At 38.4% G+C, this 16955-nt stretch overlaps 1 protein-coding gene across 6 annotated transcripts in view; it reads left to right on the top strand.

Moving 5' to 3' along the window:
* The window catches only part of LOC149801808 (uncharacterized), a 91050-nt gene extending 74457 nt beyond the window's left edge, over positions 1-16593 (top strand). For all 6 annotated transcript variants that reach the window (XM_089956160.1, XM_089956161.1, XM_089956164.1 and 3 more), the window contains exons 20-21: positions 14966-15013; positions 15576-16593. In XM_089956160.1, coding sequence (XP_089812286.1) covers positions 14966-15013; positions 15576-15870 — 343 coding nt within the window. In that variant the 3' untranslated portion in view covers positions 15871-16593. The remainder of the gene's footprint in view (positions 1-14965; positions 15014-15575) is intronic.
* Positions 16594-16955: the final 362 nt, after the last annotated feature.

Genomic DNA, 16955 nt, shown 5'->3' with positions numbered 1-16955 from the left:
CGTGATTATCAATTTTATTCCTATCAACCACCACAAGCCAACCTACGATCGCGAATTGAACTTCAAGTCCAAGATACCAGTAAATATTTTTTGCCGTGTGAAGCGTTTATCGAAATTGAGGGAGAACTTGTAACAAATGCTGCCGATAATGCACCATACGCAAATGACGGTCGTGTTCGAGTTGGCTTCGTCAACAACGGTATCATGGCGTTATTTGAGAGCGCCAGATATCTTATTGACGGACGAGAAATTGAATCAATAGAAAACGATGTTGATGTTGCAACAACGATAATCGGGCTAGCGAGATACTCAGATGATTATACAAGATCGGCGGGCCCATCTATGATGTTCGCGAAGGATACCACTGATAACGCTGATCATATTCAATACATTAATGTGCTGGCGGAAAGAGATACTTCAGTTCCTAATCAAGCTGAAGCAGCCAACCCAGACCGCAGAGCAAGACCAGGCGCTGAATTTACTGTTATAAAAAGTACTAACGATAATTTTAATCTAGGGTTTGCAACACGATTAGGGATGTTGCAAGGACAACACCGACAGTTTTCATACGCGATTCCACTCCATCACATATTCGGATTTTGTAGAAATGTCAGAAAAGTTATCTATGGGGCTAAGCATACAATTGCGCTATCGCGAAGGGGCGATGATAACAATGCAATATGGCATGCTGCTGGTGTCGCTGCCGGTAAAGTCATTTTAACTAAAATAGCATTGTGGATGCCGGTGTTAACTCCATCAGTTACCACGGAAGCACGATTGTTATCATTTATGGAACAGGGGGGAAAATCGTTGTTGAGTTGGCTAGCGGTAACAACTGATGCTAAAGAGGATAATGTCGGCGATACATTTACATGCACCTGGCATCAAAACAAGGCGTTTCAGCCCCGCGTCATATATTTGTTGCGTTACAGAATAGGGAACGATTAGGTTCCCAAGAACACAGTCATATGATATTTGATCGATTAGGAGTCAGGAAGGTTTCGCTGAGAATAAACGGACAACAGGAACCATCCGAGGATATACAACTTAATTACGGCGACAACCATGTCGCACGTGTGGACCATCGATTGCTGTCATATATGGGTCGTGATCAAAACGTCGACACCGGTTTGCAAATATCACAACTTGATTTTGAAAACCTGTATCCGATTTATTACTTTTCGTTGGAACATCTTGATTTAACGAGACAGTCCGTCGTTGATATACACTTCCGAGCTCGTATAGACCCGGGTGGTGTTAATTATAGAGCGGTTGCTGTCATTCTCAGCGATAAATCAATGCTGTTGGAAGGTGTTGGTGGACGAATGAGAATCGTTGATGCACCAGTGGAGAACATGTAATTGAAAACATAAACGCGTTTACAATAAAAATGTCGTATAATGTTGTCGGTGTAGAGTTGACCGATGGTCAAGTCAAGAAATTACGATCAAAGTCGGCTAAACAATGTGGAACCACAATAACGTTAAAGCCGTCACATATGGCAGGTGGTAATCATAAGATATCGTTGACGGCGCGTCAAATAAAACATTTCAATGATGCAATGAAGAATAAAAAGGGTGTTCAAATAGATTTTTCGGCCGCAGCGATTAAAAACATGGAAAAGACCGGTGGGATATTTCCGCTGTTAGCTGCGATTCCAGCGTTGATTGCCGCGGCGGCCCCAGCAGTGGCGAAGGCGGCGGCGTTAGGAGCCGTTGGTACCGCGGCGGGAATGGCATTGAAGAAGGCAACCGGGAAAGGCTATAAAAAAAAACGACCCGTAGCCGGAAAGGGTCTAAGACTACCGGGAACCCCGTATTCATGGTACTCGGGGAAGGGTCTAAGACTACCGGGAACCGTTTATTAACTCCTATGTCTAATTTTGATTTAATAGATGCCGCAAACGCGTTAGCGATAAAAAACTTCAGAGGTGTTTTTATGAGGGACCAATTACCGACAAAACCAAGGAATATTGAAACCGGTATAATTAACCTCGATAAATCCTCCGGAGCGGGAACTCATTGGGTTGCATACGCAATTGATCCGCGTGCGATCGTCTATTTTGATTCATACGGGTTAGCCCCGCCAAACGAGTTCATGCGGTATATCCGGGCGTGTTCAGCCCCGGTTTTTTATTCCACGCTGCCAACACAACAATTAAGTGACCCACCGATATGCGGCCGTGAGGTATTGAACGTACTCGCGGCGATTTCATCATCGCGGAAACCACCTCATGTGGTTGTAAACGAATACACTAGTGGGGTCGTAGAGGCCCGGCGGGTTAATTAAAAACACTGGTTTTTTTTACAATAATAATGATTGATATCTGGGGACGACCGGTTTCGGCGCTGAAAGAATCCACGGAAACGCTCGCCACCGATGACATAAAAAAACTAATCGAGGATGAAATCGCTGATACGTTAAATTTAACCAGTGTTGACCCGGGCGAAATAGTTGTATTTCAAGACCGCCAGGGTAAACTGAAATCCAGTAATGTGTCGCTGAATGACCTTTTAATACGACAGCGTGATGCCGCCGAGAACACTATCGTGTTGTATACCGATGACGGACGACTTAAATCAGGTGAATCCATCTTGACGATAAATGGAAAAATAAGTACACTTGGCGACAATTATATATCCGTGTCGGATTCGTTAAAAAATTTGTATGATAAATTTAACGCGCAAGCAAATCAGTTCGAGGGGATACAAAAGTCTGTCACCGATATACAACTCACTACTGCTAGTTTTTTTGGAACCCCGACGGTAACCGAACCGAATCTTGTGGGGATAAAAAGTACTATTTCGGAGTTTACAACGCTGTCGGGCCAATTTTACACGTTACGAAAAAATTTTAACAGGGCTGATAACACCATTGATATATTCTTTGGTAAAAAAAATACCAGACCGGATGAAATTACAATAACTATAAATGATATCACTGCGTATGGACAGCAAATAGGAACAATCAAAACTGATGTTGCAACGATCAAAGCGGGGTTATACGTTCATATACAGGAAATAGGAACAATCAAAACTGATGTTGCAGCGAACAAAAATAATATAAACGCGCATACACAGGAAATAGAAACAATCAAAACTGATGTTGAATCGATCAAAAAGAGTGTAAACGCACATGAAGTGCTCATAAAAGCATTCAGCGTTAATGTTGCAGCGAACAAAAGGAGTGTAGACGCGCATACACAGGAAATAGGAACAATCAAAACTGATGTTACAGCGATTAAAGACAGACTACCGGAGGTGACAAAAATAAAAATCCCTCATGAAAACACCATCAACACAGTATACACGATTCATCATGGATCATTCGTTTGGACTCCTACACAGAATACAGTAAAAATCACCGTAACTGTTAAGGGTATTTATCGATTGACACTGGTTTCAATTATGCATTTTAATATATTATCGTCGAGTTCATCCGGGTTTAACAATATAATATCAACAATTATAGACAAGGACGCAACTGAACAGTTTACAATTTATGCCGCCGATAGACATTTAACCGAGGCAAACATTACATGGTATGTGGAATTTGTAACGGATCTAAGTAATTAAAAACACTAGCTCTTTTAAAATAAAAATGACCACCAAGGTAATTGAATCAGAGGTATCACCGACGTCACATCAATATCGATTCAATACCGTAAAAGAATTCTCCGCGAATTTGAAAACGCTTTCCGAACAATACCGTGTAAAAATAAAAAAATACCGCCGAAAAATAACCACCATCGACGCGGTCGTGTACTCGGTGTCGGGTATAGTAGCCGGTACCGGTGTTATTTTATCCACGGTGACCATGATGGCCCCGATCGCTGTTCCAATCGCTATCTCCGCGGTGACAACAATTGCTGGAGTCGCCAACGCAATCACTAGAAAGATATCATCGTGTTCTCAGAAAAAACTCAACGAGTATACAGTAAAACATCAAATAGTATTCGACGCGTACTCGAAATTATCCGGGTTTATCTCGTTGGCGATAGATAATTCGTTTATATCCGATGTTGAATTCTCCACGATGGTCCAGTTGTATGACTCCGCGATGTCAAAAATCGAGGATTTTCAACTGGAAGCTGGAAACCACGTGGCTGAAACCACTTCAATGGGCTTAAAACATTCTCCTGAAACCACTTCAATGGGCTTAAAACATTCTCCTGAAAACAAGCAGGTTGTTAATATTCGATGTTGAAATTAAACACTAGAAACAGCGAATAATAATAATGTCGCTGAACCCCGAAGGGTTTCAATTACTTCAACGGATCGCGGAGAACACCACTCCGGTACAAACAAGTATGATATCGATAACATCAACGAAGCCAGAATTCAGTGTAAACTTCCCTTCTCCGATTCCAGTGAAGGAAATAGCGCTGGCAAAATTGCGAATATATCACAGTTGGCCTAATATCCGAGCAGAAGCATTTAACGGACAACAACCTAATAACTCGCTGGTTTTTGCATGGACAAATAAACCCGATGGGACCCCAGACTGGAATGAGGTTACAATACCAACTGGGTCATACCAAGTAGAACAAATCAATAAAGAATTTCAATGCAGGATAAAATCGATCACAGGAAAAGAATCAAAAATCGCTATTACGGTTCATGAACCGACGTTATCGTCGACGATTGAAATAAGCACACCGGGGTATATGGTTGATATTTATAACAGTTCAATAAGAACCATACTAGGTTGGCCCATGAATCCACCTAATGAAATCCCCGCGGATTTGCACACGAATGCGCAATCGTATCATGAAATTAATCCCAGTTATCAATATGATTTGTCTATTATGAAAAGCACGTTATTACCCAGTTGGTTTATATTTCAAGACAGGAATGTCATACAGTGGTATTTTCAGTATAAGGAAACTCCTGAATCGAACATCATATTAACGGTTAATTTAAATGATATCAATAGTTTTTTTATCGAGATTAATCGTAATTACCAATTGCAACTAAAACAACTACGGAAAACAAAAGCACGAAAACACGTTGAGGTGTTAAATCAACTTATATCAGACATGGAATATATCAATGAACGAATCGTTAAAATAATATCCGCTAACAACAATGATAATAAACAAAAGTTCCTAACCGAGTATAATATCACAGAAGCCGATTTACCCGATTTCAAGTTTCCAGGATACAACGCTCCAGAACTAAGAAAGTCTCTTAATGATTTTCTCGGTCCATCAACTATCCTCAAACACGATAACGGAGATGGTGGTAGGCATATTGCTCCATACAACGTAAATATCGCATCGGCGATAGCAATCAATCTAGTGTGTGATGTTATCGAAGGGAGTTACCAGGTAGATACCAAGCAATCAAATCAAGCTCAACAGGGGTATATCCTTTATTCATTTTCGCCAACAGCCCCTCCAGGATTCTTAATCGTTGAGAGCCCAATTAATCCGGTCTATATGCGATGCCATAATCGGTTTTTAACGAGAATTAATTTTAGACTTACCGATCAGTCAAATAACCTAATTGATCTACAAGAGGAGGAGTTAGTGATCACTCTGTTTGTTAGATCATTGTAAATAACTTCTTAGCAGCAGGGGGGGAAATGACATCGACGCGGTCGTCGCTGTGTTTACCGGACGCTGACGGCGCTGGGATCGGCGCGCATTAAACTAAATGACGTCACCGTCGTGTAGGATGGACCGTCGTCGTTTTTTTTTACCAGGCGCTGACTACACCGGATCCGCTGAGTGCAGAAAGTAATAATTAAGCAAAATAACGATTGGACAAAATGTCGGATTCGCCCCCCCCTGCTGCTAGACCATTATCCATATGATTGTTACAGTAGGAACAATGATAATACTAGTGTCAGATATAGGAGCGTAATTTTCTAGATGGGGTATACTCCTGGGTGAGGTCAGATTGGTATTTTGGTCTGGAGCTAGTTGCTGAAATGTAGCATAGTGAGCAGATTTTGTGTTTGGTAATAGATCAGATGGGTAGCCAGTGAAGGTCATTACAAAAGCCATCTTGAAAATTGTGTCACTATTCTTCCTGAATGAAAAGAAATATTGTCATGGAGCTTTTACTAGATCTTATGGTCTTAGATCAAACAGGTAGCCAATGAAGGTCATTACAGCAACCATCTTGAAAATTGTGTCACTATTTGTTCTGATTGAAAAGAAATATTGTCATGGAGCTTTTACTAGATCTTATGGTCTTAGATCAAACGGGTAGCCAATGAAGGTCATTACAGCAGCCATCTTGAAAATTGTGTCACTATTTTTCCTGAATGAAAATAAATATTGTCATGGAGCTTTTACTAGATCTTATAATGCCTAGTTAGTCCTAAATGAAAATGATGCCACTTGAACATCCAATATGGCACAACAGCAGCCACCTTACCAATCATGTCACTACTTTTCCTGAATGAAAAGAAATATTGTCATGGAGCTTTTTCTAGACGATCTTATGATCTCTAGCTAGTCCTAAATGATGCAACTTGAACATCCAGTATGGCCACTACTGCAGCCATCTTGAAGATCTTGTTGCTGCTATTTATCCTCAGTGGATGGTCATATCAGCATAGGGTTTTTACTGAATGGCTTGGCTTTTTATGAGAATGGCACTTTTCAGACATCCTGTGTGGCCACCATGATGGACATCTTGAAAAATTTGTTACCACTACTTCTCCAGAATGGTAATATCAACATGGGGTTTTCACTAAAAGACTTCTAATCATGTCTAATTAGTTGGAAATAACAAAGGTGCCATTCTGATTTCTGAATGGCTGCCAGGATGGCCATCTTTAAAATCTTTTCATTACTACTTCCTTTAGATGACTGGTCATATCAATGTTATGCTTTTGCCAAAGGATGTTTTATTATGTCTAGTTGCTATGAAATGGAAATGGTACCAGTATGGTATCCATTATAGTTATTTCTCAAAAACAGAATGTCATATCGACATGTGGATTCTTCCAAAAGTCTTCTTATGATGCCCTATTTGTCCTAAATGAAAATGGTTCCAATCTGACATAATCTCCACTACATCAGCTAATTTGAAAATCTTGTTACTGCTGAAGAATATCAGAGATGGCTTCAACACACAATTGTTAAAAGTAAAAAATCATCTTGTCTTGAATTCCTGGAAATTTCTTTTGCCCAATAGTTTGACAGTTCCATCAAGGGTCTCTTGAACTATTGCAGCTGCATTTTCATTTTTAACTCGTGTGACCATAAGACCAAGTGAGCTTATAAAATGGCCCTATCTCCATCGTCTGTCCATCAAAAATTGCTTGTTGCCATTTACAAGGCCATATTTTAGGTCAGGGTTTGTTAGAAATTTGAATATAGCTTTATATCTTCAAGGTCTAAAGTTTGGTAACAAGTGAGATCCACACGTATTAGTAAGGTAATTATTACATCTAATTGACTGAGATTGTCACCACTCTTGAGGGCTTGTTCTAATTCTGTTTTGATCAAGGTCTCATAATCGTTCGATAATGAGCAAGATCCATGCATATTAATGTGGTGATCTTATATCAGCAGTTTTATTTCTGATCATTTCTTATGAAACTTTAAATATAGTTTATATCTCAAATGAGATCATATTAATGCAGTATTCCTGCATATGTTTTACCAAGCTTGGTAATACTATAGATGTCAAAATATATCACATGACTTTGGAGCGACAACGATGTAGATAAATGAGATGATCTTGCATCTGATTTGCTGAGCTTGTTACCACTCTAGAGGACATGTTTCTGGTCTGAATTTTATCAAACTTTGATTATAGTATCACATCGTCAAGATGTATAAGTTTGATGAGGTCATCTTGATTTGATTGGATTAGCATGTTACTGCTCCAGAGGCTGTTTTTAATTTTAATTTTGCTCCAAAGGCCGTTTTTATTTTTAATTTTGCTCCAGAGGCCCTTTTTTTTTTTAATGTTGCTCCAGAGGCCCTTTTTATTTTTAATTTTGCTCAAACTATAAGGGCTACTTCATTTAAATATAGATGGTACCCATGGAAGGCAGTTTTTTTCTCCTTCAAAATATATGCCAGGGTATTCTAATTACTTGAAGAGTTCATAAGAAATGATAAAAAAATCAAAATTGCATCTGTGGGTGATGACTTCACATTGGAATTGCCTTCCCTTCACCCCAAACTAATTTTTACTGGAACAGCCATAAATAAACTTATGCCATCAAAGTTAAACATGTTCTATAATAAGTGAGATCCAAAATGCTTAATAAGTGAGGTCCAAAATGCTTATTAAGTGAGATCCAAAATGCTTAATAAGTGAGGTCCAAAATGCTTAATAATGAGTTGGTCTTGCTTCAGATTGGCTGAGCTTGTTAACATGGCAACCTCTCTAGAGATTATATTTCTCATCTGATGTTGATATGTGTGTATGTGTTTGTGTGTGTGTGTGATTTGGATATTTGATGTAGCTTTAACAATTTTTCAGTCATATCGCTATGATGTCTGCAGTGTGGCATTTTATAGTGATGTCTAGCACTGGGTCATCATGCCACAGACATGTTGCATCATGTCCCACCCAGTCACATTATCCTGACCCCAGGCCGACCAGTTCAAACACTAACCTCTTAATGCTGAGCACCAAAAGAAGGGCAGCTGCTAGTACCATTTTTATAAGTCTTTGGTATAATTCAGCTGGGGTTTGAACCCATGACCTCCCTCTTCTGAGGCGTATGCTTTAACCACTTCGGCCACCGGAGTGGTCATCTGATGTTGATATAAATATAATTATATCATTAAGATATTGGATGATTTTGATTTTCAGCAAGACTAGTGCATCTTAATTGTGCCTTTATATTTGAAAAGAATTATTTTAGACTATTGTAAAATGTGCAAGATCAAAATGAGTTTAAAAAGTTGTGAGATAATTTATGTAGGGTTGTGTTCTTACAAAATACCACCTAAAACTGCCTAGTGAAATAGTCAGCTGTTGAGTTACATAAGTCAGGTGAAAAATATTAGGTCCACTTTAGCCTCTTCTTAAACATTTTTTCTGGTTAAAATTTCTCACTGATCAAAGCCTGTAATAAGAGACAAGAAAGCTACTTTGGATTGTAACATTAGTAAAGAGGATAAAACTAGGACTGATCCAGTACTTGAATATGCAAGCTATTTATGTGAAAGTGTCCCCAAAAATATTGCAGAAATGGTTTTTCATTTAATTTATGCTAGACAGGGAGAGAGTATATTTATGTATTTGTGCCTGTGATATTTAAAATATAAACAAAATATGTAATATACTTTCCTTGCATTATTTTCAACATTTGTGTTGATCTCATGGAGATACCACTTTAACAGTTGAGCCAAACAGCTGTTAATATATTCTATTGTATGCCCAGAGAAAATTAATCATTTCCTTGTCTTGCTAAAAAAAATTGTAGAAATCTGCTGACCAGTGAATAATTTCCCTTCTATTCAACTCAAGGCAGCATAAAAGCCTAGACAGAAAATAAAATGTTTATTGAGTTCAGCCTCTTGGCTTTTTGCATATGATGACAAAGAAAGCAGGTGTGCTTTGGCTTCTTAAAAAAGGTCACCTGCGCTAAAGATTCCAGTCATGTGACTATTTCTAGAAAGCACATAAGTTGGAGCATGTTTTATGTTTTCCATCGGTACACCATTCTATCAGTAAGTTCCCAATTTTTTTTCCCACACAATAATGCATGTTGCCTTCTGCCAACAGTTACCAAACTTTGAGGACACATTGCACTTTGGGTAAGGAAAAACCTTATTTGGATGTCTTGCACTTCAGGTAAGGAGGCACCCCATTGATTTCACCAGATGTATAGAGTTTAAGGCCAGTGTGGATACACGTGGCACTTGTCCAGGGAAAAGGAATACAGAGTTTAAAGTTCACATCGTAAGATGTCATATTATCCAGCATTGGTGGTGGTGGGGGCACATTGATGGTACCTCCCCCACTAAAAATTATGGTACAGTACCTACAATTACCATGAGATTGGGGCAGCTGCAACTGGAAAAACAAGTTCCTGCAGACTCAGCATTTCAGCAGGTTATGTCAGGTCAGTGTCGCAGAGGAGTCGACTAAGAGACTATGACATAGTTGATGGCCTTTGTTAATTTGTTCCAACTCAGCCCTCTTATATTTCCATTACTGATTTGGAATTATTGTGAGACTGTCCTCACTTTTCTAGACTGCCCTGGATGAGCTATATATCCACCATTTCAGTTGATATGACACCAGTCTAGCTGCTGTCCAGCAATTCCAGCTGTCATGTGCTTAACAATTAATGACCAGCAATCAATCACTTTGACAAACAGTGCCATATATTGGCCTGTCCCACATAGTTATGGGTAGCTAAATGGGGATTTGGTTAGCCAATCCACCCATTTTACTGCACCATCCACCCAGCCAGACAGACTGGTTATCATATTTACAAGCATTCATGCTTGCAAAACAAACACTGGTACTTGTTTCATCATAGATGCAACCACCGGAACAAATTTGTATGGCTTATGCCAAGGGAAGAGATCAATCAGTACACATTGACTATGGCATGGCCTTTCCCCTGCCTCCCAGAATGTTTTATTTTGATGTTGATAGTATACCTGATGAGGACAGTGATGTTTCAATAGAGCATACAGCTTTAAAGCATGCATGAAGGAAGTGTATAGAGTTCTGTGATTTTTTCAGTGCCCAGCCCCAGTGACTGCAAGCATGGCCAATAAGGTCAAGGCTATAGTGCATTTAGAAGTCGAAGAACAGCCATCCTTCCATCGTATTCCACAGTCAGCAAAGGTGAAAACAAATGTTGGACAAAATTGATAAAATTCCCGTGCTTTCTTTGTGGAAAGCCAAGTACCAACTTTGCTTTTTTAGCCACACTGGTATTACACTCATTCACCAACAATCAGCACTGGTCTGTGGTAATGGATAAAACAGTGTGGTGGTCAGTATGAGAAAACCTTTGTTGTATAAGGTGGATAAAAATGTCCTGCATGCCATCTCCAGCACGATTGATACCTCTTCTATGCTAGATTTGACCTCTAGATATTTTCTGACTGGCTTAAGGTGTCGGTAGGTCACAACCCACATTGCCAGAGTACCTGATAGGGCTGCACATCACATGATAGCAAATGCCTTTATGGCATCAGCTAATCTCAATCTTGTTTGATGGGACACCTGCCACTGCTTAACTGCCCTGAAGCCACATCATGTCTTGGCTTTGTGTGCTGGGACACCTGCCGCTGCTTAACTGCCCTGAAGCCACATCATGTCTTGCCTTTGTGTGATGGGACACCTGCCACTGCTTAACTGCCCTGAAGCCACATCATGTCTTGGCTTTGTGTTCTGCACAATTTGGCACATCATTGTTGTTTGGCAGGAAATTTCAAATTTCTGAACTAGGCATCGCAAGAACTGTTGTTTGAACTTGCCTTGACCCAGCTTCTCTTTTCAGACCGTAACAGTTTCAGCCACAGTGTTGAGACAACCACCAGCAAAAGGATGCAAGGGTGAATATTGCACAAAGGAAACAATTTCGTCCTCAATCCGGTTTCATGTTGATTCCTCATTTCCAGAGGCAGCTTGGCAAAGGATAAAAAGACAAGGTTTCTTCTCCCGTATGACGTCAAGCCATCAATGTTGACTTGGCACCCTGTCAGCCTGCAGACTGCCTTCTTGTGGGCACAGACTCCTTCTTAGTTTTGATACTTAGATCAGTCTATTTCTTGACAGTGAATAGCAGAGTTGCTAACAAGAGGCCTCAGATTTCATTTAGCCAACCCCTTCCCTTTCAACTTAAGGTTTCATGATGGACTTGCCATCTGATCAAAAGAAGTCCGAAATTTCACAGGAGATCCGGTCACTACTCAACAAACTAATAGTGGCGGTATCTTGCCAAAAAAAACCCTCTCCAGTGCTTTACTCTAGGCTGTTTCTGGTGTCCAAGGCAAATGGGAATCGAGAACCAGTCACAGATCTCAGTCAGGTCAACACAGACATAGCCACTCTAAGGTTCAAGATGGAAAGAGTTAGGTCACTCAGACTTTCCATAAAAAGGAAACTTTTGGTCACTTTAGACTTGACTGATGCATCCTCTCCCTATGCACACATCTTCATGCAAATTCCTTCAGTTTGCTTTCCAAGGAACCATTTGCCAATTTTAAAATCTTCTGCTGTGCCCCAATATTAGCCTATGGGATTTCACCAAGTTCATCAACTGTATCATTCCTCTCTGCCATTAGACCTCATCAGCAGTGACAACAGCATATAGAGATGACAACCTTCAAAAAGACATGGTTAACTTATCTCTCTGGTCAAGGACAGAAAATATCTTTCCCTTTTGAATCATTTAGGGTGTCTGATCAATTATGACATGTCAGACCTTTTTCATTGCAGTATTTCAAATGCCTGGGCATGAAATTCCTTACAAATCTCAATCTAGTGTGCCTTACTCAGTTGCATGCAACACATTGTCAAGGTAATGGATTCAATTTATGATTGAATTTATTGAGCCCTTAGACATAACCTTCCTGATGCTGCTATTATACTAATCATGTTTCTTGATAGCCTTACATTCAGTGTGCAGGGTCAGCGAGTTGCATGTCTTTTAGTTGGACATAAACTGTCTTTATTCAGATCAGTTTGTTTGGTTGTGATGAGTATGCAACCAGACTTCTTAGCAAAAAATGGGTTGCCATTGGTAAGCAATTAAGAACAGTCATCTGTCCCCTCTCCTCATAAGTCCAAGGAGGCAGAAATGCAGGACCCAATTTTCACTGTATAAAGTGCATAGAAAAGTGCACAGGGTTGTGGCAACCACCCAAACCCTACCCTAGCAATAGTGCTGAAGTGGGTGAGATGCTCAACATGCTTCAAAACTTTGAAGAGAATAAGTTAGCCTCTTGAAAATTTCACCTCATGATATAATAGCTATATCAGCAAGCGTCATATTCAGAAATCACAGTCAACCATTCTCAGGCTTCAGTCTGTGTGATCTAGCTTTGCAGAGACAAAAACTGAACCTAGTTGGGCTTCAGTCCAGATCATCACTAAACCCATCTGCCTAAAGTCAGCAGTCTTGTTATGGGCATAGCACAAGCTTTCAGTGGATTCACCCAGAGAATTTACTTGATAAGAAAGTCATTTTATTCTTTCATGTGCACAGGTATTGGCATCACTGCTTAGGTGATCATCCATGATACTATCATCTTATTAGGAGTCCAGAAGAATCCTTATTCCCTACACAATGATGATGGTTGAGGCAGTATTCTCATCATAGACTACTCCTATTAACTTTTCTCCTTATGTTAATGTGACCAGGCAATGTATTCAAAGGAGAAATCAAATGTTTTAGTAAATTACATTTCTCTGAGAATACTTACCCAATCATATCACTATTAAACCCACCCACAATTACCTGCAAATGAATTCATCATCAATGGCATAATGTTTAAGAAAAGCTGATAAGCAGCCAAAATCACCTAGCAGTGTTAACGGGAGGTTAAGGTGAAGCATTGAGAGGTTTCTTCCTGACATCTGTATGGAATATATTCATGAAAGACAAATAATTTCATCTTTAAAGTAGTGGAGCATCTCACTAACATTATTGTAATAGCACAAATATTCAGAAAAACTTAATTTGTTATCAAATTTGCTTTTTGCATAAAACCTTGAGTTCTAGACCACATACATTGATCAAAGTTTGTAGAGGTCTGTTGATTTGGGGGTCAATGGTCAAGAGAAGGTTGTTAGAAAGTGGACTTTGTATCATAAACTTTGTTTTTTATCTTAATTTGGTGATTACAAAATAAATCTATAGATTCTTGGATTAAAATTTCAAAGGTCACAGTCATGATAAATCTGTAATAAGAAAATAATGGTTTCTACACATCAAATTTTATGGGTTAAGCGCCTGCATAGGGAACTATTATAGTAAAAGTCACATGGGTCATGTATGTGCACTTGCCGTTGTTAAATTAAATATAAATTGTTCTTTTAAAATGTAACACTAATTTTCTATAACCAAGGTCTATTAAATCCTGATTATTGAATGCTCTATACCTTAACTGTCATCAAGAAACTTCCAATGAAATTATCGATCCCTATTGTCTTTTCCAATGGTGGTCGTGTACTAAACTTGGGTCAAGAAAAGAGCACATCGAGTGGAATCATCACAGTATCGAGTAGTACGAATTTGTTTATCAATATGCATAGCTTTAATTGTTGCATCGCAGTGCTTGACATTAAGTCTGTATTGTATTGGATTACACCTTTAGGTTCATTCGCCCAAAAATGTCTGCATACTGTAATATGGATTTTGCCGTATGCACTTCTTGGGGCATCTAGATAATGGTCTTCCAAAGGAATATGGATGTATAAGAATCCAAATGAAGTGATTACTTGCCATTTAAAGGTTTGTAGAATCAAAGTTTTAATAATAACACCCATTACTGAAATAGTCGGCGTTGAATGCCTACGTGACCTGTTTGACTTTTACTATAAACATAGGGTGGGTGTATAATATGCAATTTATGGAAGCTTTGTTTCGTATGCTGTGGCCATGTTAGTGTGTTACACAAGTTAGACAGACATGGTGCATATGAACTTTAACTAATGCACTGGGTTTTATTGGAAATGTAAAAGAAAGCAATGAAATGTACAAAGAAAACCTCAGTTACCTTATACACTCACCTGTAAGTCAAACCCAACAATAAACTGCACAGATCCAGATTTGCCATCACCTAATGTGCTGGCAGATCTAGGTCTATACAGTTTGTTAGGAGTAGTTAGTAGCACACAAAAATAGACCCTGATTTGTTGCCTCATTATGAAACAACAGATCAGGGTCTATATATTTTGTAGCTGGACTGGACTAAGAAGAAAGTATATATGGTAGTGTATTTATGTCTGAAATGTATTTGATTTTGTTGCATCCTATAAAAAGAATCTTGTATTTTTTTTTCTTTTGTTCACAGTGACACACATGAAAGTTATACCTCCAGTATAATAACTGAAAAGGAAAGGTATGTAGAATCAAATAAAAAAAAACAACACCCATTACTGAATTAGTTGGCGTTGAATGCCTACGTGACCTGTTTGACTTTTACTATAAACATAGGGTGGGTGTATAATATGCAGTTTATGGAAGCTTTGTTTCATATGCTGTGGCCATGTTAGTGTGTTACACAAGTAAGATAGACATGGTGCATATGAACTTTAACTAATGCACTGGGTTTTATCGGAAATTAAAAGAAAGCAATGAAATGTACAAAGAAAACCTCAGTTACCTTATACACTCACCTGTAAGTCAAACCCAACAATAAACTGCACAGATCCAGATTTGCCATCACCTAATGTGCTGGCAGATCTAGGTCTATACAATTTGTTAGGAGTAGTTAGTAGCACACAAAAATAGACCCTGATTTGTTGCCTCATTATGAAACAACAGATCAGGGTCTATATATTTTGTAGCTGGACTGGACTAAGAAGAAAGTATATATGGTAGTGTATTTATGTCTGAAATGTATTTGATTTTGTTGCATCCTATAAAAAGAATCTTGTATTTTTTTTTTCTTTTGTTCACAGTAACACACATGAAAGTTATACCCCCAGTACAATGACTGAAAAGGAAACAGTGGTAAGAAAACTTTTTAAAGAAATTGAGCATCGAAAAGTAAAGCAACAAGGAAAGGACATAGATGTGGAAGAAATGAACAGAAAAAATATAGCAATGTCCAAAAGATATATAGTTCTTCCTGATTCCGGTAGTAGTGTTAAAGAAAGCTCAAGTTTGAAACCAGAATATAGCAAAGTAAAGATGGATGCCGATGTTACAACATTGGACCATAAAAATATCAAGCAAAACAAAAACAAACGATGAATACACATGGCTTAAAATAAATGTTTATACTGGTACTAAATGTGATGTGTATCTCAAGGCCACATGTGTGAGGCAGGATCAGATTGTATATTAGGAGACTCTTGTCTGGTCAATTTATGACCACAGTTGCCAAGGAAATAAAGATGGAGATGTACCACATGTATATGCACTAAAGTGAATTAATTTTGCTGAAAAGTACGATGTACAAACAAAAATTTGCCTTCATGTTTCTTTATGCTGATGTAAAAACAGACTCTGAAAAGTAGAAAGGATCATCAAGAATGCCGCACCCAAGTGAAATCTGGTCACAATTCAACATCTGGTCTATAACAGCCATATATCCAATGTGCTCAGTGATTTGTTGGTCCTCAATTGGAACCTTCCTAATACAAAAATACCCAAGAGAGACATCTCAGTTTATTGTAAATGCTTTTTTGAGGAAATATTTCCTATTCAGATAAGCTAATTGTGTATATATCTATGTGTGTGTATATTTATTTATGTATATATTGTTTTTATTGCATTATTGAATGTTTAGTTCTTTCTATATCTGAAGTGACTTGTAGGTACAACAAATTACACCTTTCTTGTTATTAGTGTATTACTAAGAAGGGTTTATAGTGTTTTAGTATGTACAGCTTAAGTCACTATGATAAATGAATACTTACATACTGACTGTTCAAATGTTACAGAATAAATCTTGCTTTTGCAACAAAAAATTAATGATCTTTTATGTTTTTGATTTCGCAGTATGGAGAGATTTTTGTAAATTTTGATTGGGATATACATTGATATACAAAGGATCCAATTACTTTGCATTACTATAAATATGCATAGAAATAGAACAATGGTCATGACCATAAGATATCGGTCTTGACTGTCTTGTTCATTTGTTTCCAGCTTCATCCTTAGCAAAGTCAAGGAGAGAAATTTACACGTAGAGTCTGAATACAACAATTTATCTTTCTTTAAAATTTAAAGTATTGTTTAAATGCACTAAAGTTTTGAAGGACTGATAAAATGTTCATAACTCTTTAACAAATAGTTTCGATCTAACGTTTTCTGTCAAATGCACAAACCTACAT

Source organism: Sinohyriopsis cumingii, chromosome 4 (genome assembly GCF_028554795.1).
Source record: "Sinohyriopsis cumingii isolate HCF-2022 chromosome 4, ASM2855479v2, whole genome shotgun sequence".
Lineage (NCBI taxonomy): Eukaryota > Metazoa > Mollusca > Bivalvia > Unionida > Unionidae > Sinohyriopsis > Sinohyriopsis cumingii.
This window is presented reverse-complemented; position numbering and strand designations above follow the sequence as displayed.